Source organism: Solanum lycopersicum, chromosome 3 (assembly GCF_036512215.1).
Source record: "Solanum lycopersicum chromosome 3, SLM_r2.1".
NCBI classification, from domain to species: domain Eukaryota; kingdom Viridiplantae; phylum Streptophyta; class Magnoliopsida; order Solanales; family Solanaceae; genus Solanum; species Solanum lycopersicum.
Window position 1 is genome coordinate 67,426,392 of NC_090802.1, and position 8,451 is coordinate 67,434,842.

Genomic DNA, 8,451 nt, shown 5'->3' on the forward strand with positions numbered 1-8,451 from the left:
TCACACTTTAATTTAATTATGTCATGTAGCAAACTGTTTGTCATTCAGCTCTCTCACTCAAACTCTCAAGTCCAAACATTCTTGAAGTGGAAAAAATAAATATAAAAGACTGATTTAAAGTCAACATTGTCTAAAATTCAACTATTGAAAAGATAAGACCAATTCAAGAGACGAACATTGATTACTCATTAGTTTAAAAGATAGACAATGATACATATGGCTTGTTATCTAATTAAAAATAAGTCTATACGAGTTATTTTTTCGTTGGACGACATTGTTGACATTCTTACAAACTTGCCTATTTATTAAATGATAATGACTTTTTTTATGAGCTATTGTCCCTTAATGCAAACTTGTGATCATCAATTTATTTGGATTTCAAAACAATTTATGAATTCAAACATAATACGAGAAATACTATATCATCCGCATTCAACAGGAGAAATACTCATAATTGTAGCGTATAAATATTACGAATTAAAAGGAAAAATAAATAGTTGTTGACAACCTATATGAGAGAATGACAATAATTTTCTTTCTATTTTTCAATTTATTGAATAAGATAAAGAAATAAATATGTTAAATACATTAGTGACAATCATGTCATTTGATACTCTTAATTATAACACATATATATTAGAAATTAAAAGGAATTTTTGTGAATAACATATATGAGAAAATGACAATGATTTTCTCTAATATTTAAAATAGGATAGATAATCACAAATTATTTTTATGGTAAAGAAAATTTACCAACTGATATTGATGTGTTTATTATTGACGGAGTAGTAGAAAATTCATGATTTGTTAGCTTTTTTCTCGATATCTAATTCTTTTTATGACTATTTTTCAAACATCTTGTTTATTTTAATTGTTTTTCTTTCATTTTTTATTTTTTAACCTTTCAGGTGTTAGGACCGAAAATAAGCAGGTGTAAACGCGGAAGCTAGCATAGCAAACCTCGAAAGATCACGAGTAAGAAGACAACGAGAAATATACCAAAAGACACAAAGATTTAACGTGATTCGGTCAATCGACCTACGTCCACAAAGGAGATGAGCAATCCACTATAAATATGAGAGTACAAAATACAGAGGGAAACAACCTTAACCAAATTCACTCAGAATACATGGTTGGTTCACATAAGTGATAACGTATCAAACTTGTGACCCACAATTTCTCCCCCTAACCAAAACTCTCAAGCCCTTTAAGACTACATTGTGAATGCTGATTATGTAGAAGGAACATGTCTCTATTTATAGAGTCCTAAACTTTTTCCTACTAGAAAAAGTATTAGTCAATCCAAAACCTTTTCCTAAAAGGAAAACCTATTTATAATAAGAAATTTAGGGCAAAATAAAACCCAACATCAGGAGCATCAAACAAGTTTACTGAATATGCACGTATCAAAGAGAAAAAAATTCAACAACATAGCAAATAAATAAAAGAAAATCATGAAAGGGAAGAAGGTATCAAGCACCAGAAAAAGAAAAAGAAAAAGAAAAACAACAAAGCTCCTAGGAAGTAAATCTAGAGATAAAAGAGAAAAAAATCTCAAAATGAAAAAAATTTCATCGATTTCAGCGTAAGATAATAGACATATCATTGACAATAAATATAAGATATGTGGAAATTAAATTAATTTTATGCAATAGTTAATCTAATATCCTATTTAGTATGATATTTCTATTATATAGAAGAGCGAAGTGATAAGACGATCAAGGGTAAAAATGCAATTTCATTCCAACAAAAATATATTAAGAAAAATAGTAAATAATTCTAAAAATATCTTTTTATAAATAAAATGAATAATCATTAAGGGTAAAAATGTAATTTCAAGCTAATAGAAATCTACCAAGAATGATAACAAGAAAATTAAATAATTCTAGAAACATCTTTAGTTATTGTTTATTTGGTTATTACTTTTTTTTTTTGCGAGTTATTGTAATATCTATTCATTACTCTATTTTATTATCACTTTTTTAATCTAACTCTTAATATTTTTTCTACTCATTATGCTTATAAAAAATGCCTACTTTAATATAAAAATACATTATGAATTAATTATTTTTACCTTTATTTGACTAATTAATATACTTGAAAATAAATAAGTGTGATAAAATTAATAATATATATTAGATTGAAATAAAGAAAAAGTTGTTAAAAGATAACTTTACAAAAAAAAATGAATAGGATGATATATTTGTATTTTAAGACGATCACGAATGAAAACATAATTTCATTATAACAAAAATCTATTAAGAAAAATAGCAAAAACAATGAATAATTCTAGAAACATCTTTCTATATATGAAGCGAATGATGATCAAAGGTGAAAATATAACTTCACGCAAACAAAAATTTATCAAGAATGATAACAAGAAAACTAAATGGTTCTAGAAATATTCTTAGTTATTATGATTATCATTAACTCATGTTGTTATTACTTCACTTTTTTATGACTTATTGTGATATTTACTCATTACTTTATTTTACTATCACTTTCATTTAATTATTGATATTTATTATATTCATTATAGTTACTACAAATGTCAATTTTAATATAAAAATTCATTATTTAAAATATATAGTTAATTACATTTAATTTTATTTTTGCTCTAATTAATACACCTAAAAGCAAATAATTAAATGTAATAAACTAATAATATATATTAGATTGAAATTAAAGAATAAATAAAATTAGTTGTGTTATTAAAAAATAATATTTTAAGAAATGTCAAAAAGTAACTGTACAAATAAAATAAATAGGATTGTATAGCTCTGCATTAAAATATATAATCAAATTTTTACTTTTATTTGTTTTGAAACATATTAACCTGAAGAGTGAACTAACGTAAGTTTGATTTAAATTTAAAGTTGACGAGTCAAAATTTGATATTTTTCTATTATATAAAAAGTATGAAGTTGAGGATAATCAAGGATAATATTGTTATTTCATATATATTTCATTTTAAAATTCTATAAATTCTATTTTTAAATTTGTCAAAATATTTTTTCAAGTGACTAAATTTCCTGCATAAATTACATGATTATTCTAGAAACTATAAATTATAAGATTTTTTTAGAACTAAGTCCATGACTCAAGTAAATAGACACTAACACATTCTTCATTTCATTCACTCCTCAATTCTCTCCCTTCTCATGTCATATACCAATAAATTTGTCACCCCCTTTATTTGTAATTTGCAACCTAAATAATACATGTTTCGATATAGATTTCTTATTAGGAAGATCAATAACACAATTCTTTTTCAATATTAAGATTTTTATTTTTAATTAGTTCCCTACATGATGACTCCGCTTTTGTAAAACAATTATAAGATAAAAGTAAAATTCACTATTTCTTAGTATGAACACGTCATTTTGAGACTTACACACATAACAAATTTTGAACAAAATTCAATTGATCCATATTATTCAAACATTCTTATGAATATGATAATGAACCAGATAACATGTTAAATCCAATATCAATTACAATTTCAATTCTCAAAAGGTCTAATTCATAATGAATGTATCCAGTGAGCAAGCTCTTCAAGAATATAATTTTCAAAAATTTCAGAACATGTTATGACCTTTCCTTTTGTTCTCTTTAGACTTTTAAATTTCATGGCGTTGCTTTTATTTTTGGATTGCAAAATTATTTTTTGAAGCATCTATTTTATTTGATTTCTCTTTATGTATAATTCCAAAACATATATGTCATTATCTAATTAATTGAGAAACATATATTTGTTTATTACTATTATTTTATATCAGTTAAAATCATTTTAAGCAAGTTATGTAAAGTATTGTTTTAACTACCTTATGTTAAATTACTGCAGTATATATGATGTTAACTTTTGTTGATATTTTCAAACTCTCATTATTTGAGATAAAACATTCATCCATCAGGTATATAAATTAGTTTGAAAAAAATTTATTTCCTTACTATACTAGATTGTTCTCCTAATTTTAATGAATATAAAGACAAAATGTAAAGTTATACTTTTTTTAATCCTTTTATCATTTTGTAAAGAATGAGAAGATTCATTTTAATTTTTTTTATCAAGTAGGTCATTATTTTTGTTTGTTAAACACCTATAAAATAAATTTATAAGTGTACTCAAAATTAATAAACAGATGGATCAGTATGAAAATTTTTAATATATTGAGACTCATAATTTTAATCTATTTTCTTGAATGATTTTCAAATAAAATAGAAAAAGAATATCATTAAATTAATTATTTAATTCGAATGACATGATGTCAAAATAATCACGGGAACATCTGATATTTTATTATTATTACTTATCATGTTTATTTGAAAATGTCAAAAATAATTTTTTATATTTGAATTTTTTAGAAAAAATTAAATTTTTGATGTATCCTTAGATTGTAAAAATAATTTCTGACCTTTATTAACTTTGTGCCCTCCTTGACCCCTCTCTAAAGGAGTATAACTTGAATTCTTGACTATTGGGTATAGTACTCGTAAGTAATTTTTTCTCATTGTCCCTTGATTTGATCGAACATGTTGTCTTGCTTTATCTCTCTCTCACGCATGTTCTCTATAGTAATTTATTAAATGTGGCTATGAATTTTTTATTGGTTTAAAATTTTCTATTTCTAAATGTTTAATCTCTTTTTTGGAATAGAATCAACTCTTTGAAAAGTACAAAGCAACAAAATATTTTGGCCATGGACAATATTTTTCATATCGCTATGTGATTTATGTGTTCATTGTGAAAACTTTGAAGTACCAACACTGGTAGAAAAGTGATATGTTGTGTTAATCATGTAGCATATGATGTCGGATAGTGTAATGAGTCAATGACACATGCTTGGATTTGATTTTGCAAGTGTATTAAAGAAAGTAATAGGTAAGTGCGATATATATGATCGTATGTAGGGTGTAAAAAGAATATGAAAGATCGACCGAACCAATCAAACAGAATGGTGTCGGACCGGTTTATTAAATAAATATTTAATAAAATTGTGAATTATTGTTTAAGTATATACCGTGCCAAACAAGTAGGATGGCTTTTTCATTTTGTAAAAGAAATCAATTTTTTTTGAATCGAACAATCTTACATGTGTGTCAATATATTTATATATAAATATAAATAATATTGGAGCTAATTCGTGAATTATACTGTCTATTTGATTCTTCGATTATTTTTTAAATAATAGTAAATTACTTTCATGTATGAATGATATTGAGTTTGAATTAAAGTTAATTGGGAATGAACATGATATTGTATTAAAACCTTAATTTGTTAATTTGATTTTTAAAAATGATGTAGACTTATTATGTCAATTTTTTTCGTTTTCTCTGATGTCAAACTTAATATGAAGTTATTATTTCTTTTCTTAATTATTTTGTTTAAACTTAATATGAAAATATTATTCTACTTTAATTTATAAAAAAGAGTTCATTGTAAATTAGACAAGTTTAAATGTTGATAATAAGAATAAAAATAAGTGTGTTTTACCCAAAAAAATAAAATAAAATCTGGTTTGATGTGCATAATTTGTTATCCCAAAAATCCTTTTGAGTTGAGAAGGGAATGGCGAGTCACCTTCCAAGTTCATCTCTTTGCGTATGGAGTGATGTGAGGTTCCTAAAAAGGAAGGTGAATCTAAGGCCAATTGTAAGGAACAGCCATGGAAAACCATTCCCAGCTGAGGTATCGAGAACCATTCTGGAATTATCTTCAGTTGGCACTTTATCCACACCGACCCAAGATGGTTGGCCTTTAGGTATTGCTGTACCTTTCGCTGTTGACCCTCATGGAACTCCTCTACTCTTTCTCAATCACTCAACTTCCAATTTCGCTCTCAATTCCAAGTCTAGCTTCCTTGTTCAGGTCTCTCTCTCGATATCTCTCTCTCTTCTTTTGTGTTTTTCTTCTTCTTCTCCTCTAACCCTTGATCTATTTACTCAGCTACAACAATATGGCTTGCGGACTCCACAGTGCACCATACAGGGGACGCTACAAAAACCCACAGCTTTGAAGGTATCCCCTTTTTTACTTCTCAAATTAATTACTAATCTCCTTCTCCATTCATGATACTAAACTTTCTTCTTTTAGATGCTTCATTCTCTTTGGGAAAATAGATTTGGCCATCAAGTAGATGACGATCGCTTATTTTTGCTTTCTGTCGAACGGGTACTTCAGATGGATGATTTTGCAGAGGTTTGTAGTGTCTATTCTCCATCAAGAATGCTTTATCTCATTCGCCACTTATATTTTATCTCCATATACTTTCAGGATGGAATTTGGGTCACTTCAGAAGAATATAAGTCAGCGAACCCTGATCCTCTTCGAGACTTCGCAGAAAGAATGATTGACGAAATAAATACTAACAATAGGGAAGACATCTTACGGTTTTGCAACATCTATCTAGATTTGGATTTCCAGGTATCTAATGAACCTAACATTATGATTTTCTCTTATTCCCAATATAGTTTTAAATTTTCATTTTTGTTTTGTTTTTTTAGTATAATAAGTCTAGGTGAAAAAAAAAATCTGCTTCAAGGAGGGTAGAGGCAACCCATTATCCATCAAAATTTGAGGTTGGAAACAACAAATAATTTGAGTTATTCAATGTTCGTTCGAAATACCCTTTTGACTTTTTTTTTGTTAAGAGAAGAACAAATTATGGGACCAAGTTTTGTTGAATTGAGCAGAAAGATATTTATCATAGGTAGACAATGTTTTGGAATAACTGAGAAAGTAAAGCAGGACAACATTTTTGTGACAGTGAAATATTTAATAAACCCATGATCCTGAAAATAATTTTAGGTTAAGGGCATATAGACCATCATTGAACGATAGAGATAAATAATTATCAGAGTTCCAAGAGTGATATATATACAAAGAACTTTTGGTAAATCTAACCACTGGTCATACATGATCAAACTTCTCAGAGCTTAGGCTTTGGGTTATGAAATCGGATTAGCAGTGGCATCGTGATGGCCCTAGGTTCACATTAGCAGTTGATAATGTGCCTTTTTACCTGGCTCAAGAGCTCTGTTTGATCGTTTTCCCACTCTCTTTTCTAGTTTGATAGGTACAATTTGGTCATTTTCTCCATGTTCCATTTTCACCAAATAAAAGCTCTCTTAAGTTTAGATTGACATGCATGGTTTTTATGACCTAGTAGTCTGGTAGAATGCGTGATTGTTTGCATATTTGTTATGTGCTCTGGGTCAGAGAAAATGGTTTGGGCATGTGAAGAGGAGGTGTGCGGATGTGCCAATAAGGAGGTGTGAGAAGTGGGCTTTAGTAGGAGTGAAGTGCGGTAGAGGTAGGTCAAAGGAGAATTGGGGGAGGTGATTAGATAAGGTATGATTCAATTTCAGCTTTTTGGGTGTTGTCACCTTTAGATGGGAAAGGCAGGAAGCTAGCCCTATCTCCTCTCAGCCTTGACAGTAGTAGTTTTTAGTAATCGGTTAGTTTTTTGTTTCTTCAAGGTGTTTTACTATGTTTTGCTTCATTTTCTTTGTATGTTAATATTTTTTTGCAACGATGGTCGAACATCTTCTCTTTTGAGCGGAGGGTCTATCAGAAACATCAAAGAGCATGTTGTTGTTGGTTGTTGTTTTGATCCAGGTCAAGGAATGGTAATGTTTTGCTAGTCTCAAGAAGTATGTTTTTTGTTGCAGGTTTGCGATGGGAAGATGCTTTGGGTTGATAGATTAGGTTTTGATGTCCGGTTCAGTTCTCCTCTGAATGATGTATTTGAAGCTCGTATCCCTTTTCCGAGAGAAGTTACAGATGAGAAGGGTGCAAAATCATCTTTCAACTGCATGTCTCAATTTGCTTGGGAAGTAGAAAAGAATTTCCATGCAGCAGATTTTGAAAAGGTGAAACAAGTGAAAAAGATGGAGCACAGAGGAGTGTGAAGAATCCTGATGGTTGTTATTACAATGTGGTGGAACATGTTCCTGACTCCATTGCTTTTGTTGGTGTTGAAAGACATATTTGGTTTCTTTCAGTAGCGTGGAAAATCAAAAGAGACTATCGTTTTGGTGTGTGTTGTTTTGCTTCCAACCATAAAATCCATAAGAGTAGTTGTATGTCATCTAACCAATTTTTCCTTTAATTCCGGATGACCAGAATCAAGATTATTATTGATGTCCGATTAATTGTTTTTATATACTCTATTAAATCAAAGGACAAATCATTGAGCCAAATGGCTATCACTTGCTTGAGGAAATTAATCTTAGTAGAAAGCCTTCATTATCCCACCATAACTTTATTATTATTAGTAGTAGTATAGTATAATAAATGATGATGATGAGATTAAATAATCTGAAACCAGCGCTTCTATAAAAAATATTTGCTCATACCCACCCACCCTCCCTCTAACATTATTTTAAAATTTAATATTGATAATTGAAAGTAGTATGAATATAAAATATAAAATTGTTGTTGTGAAGTGG

The 8,451-nt window shown here is 28.5% G+C and overlaps 1 protein-coding gene across 1 annotated transcript; it reads left to right on the plus strand.

Annotated features, from left to right (window-relative positions):
* The first annotated feature begins 5,339 nt into the window (after nucleotides 1–5,339).
* Nucleotides 5,340–8,225, plus strand: LOC101265521 (glutamyl-tRNA reductase-binding protein, chloroplastic). Its single transcript, XM_004235461.5, has 5 exons — nucleotides 5,340–5,869; nucleotides 5,948–6,019; nucleotides 6,095–6,199; nucleotides 6,275–6,424; nucleotides 7,672–8,225. Exons 1-5 carry the CDS (start codon nucleotides 5,570–5,572, stop codon nucleotides 7,909–7,911), a joined length of 867 nt encoding a protein of 288 aa, XP_004235509.1. The 5' UTR covers nucleotides 5,340–5,569; the 3' UTR covers nucleotides 7,912–8,225.
* The last annotated feature ends 226 nt before the right edge of the window (nucleotides 8,226–8,451 follow it).

Coding starts and splice junctions, on each gene's coding strand:
- LOC101265521 (XM_004235461.5), top strand. CDS start 5,570: ATGGCGAGTCACCTTCCAAGTTCATCTCTTTGCGTATGGAGTGATGTG. Junction 5,870..5,947: donor AGTCTAGCTTCCTTGTTCAG/GTCTCTCTCTCG, acceptor CTATTTACTCAG/CTACAACAATATGGCTTGCG. Junction 6,020..6,094: donor AAAAACCCACAGCTTTGAAG/GTATCCCCTTTT, acceptor TTCTTCTTTTAG/ATGCTTCATTCTCTTTGGGA.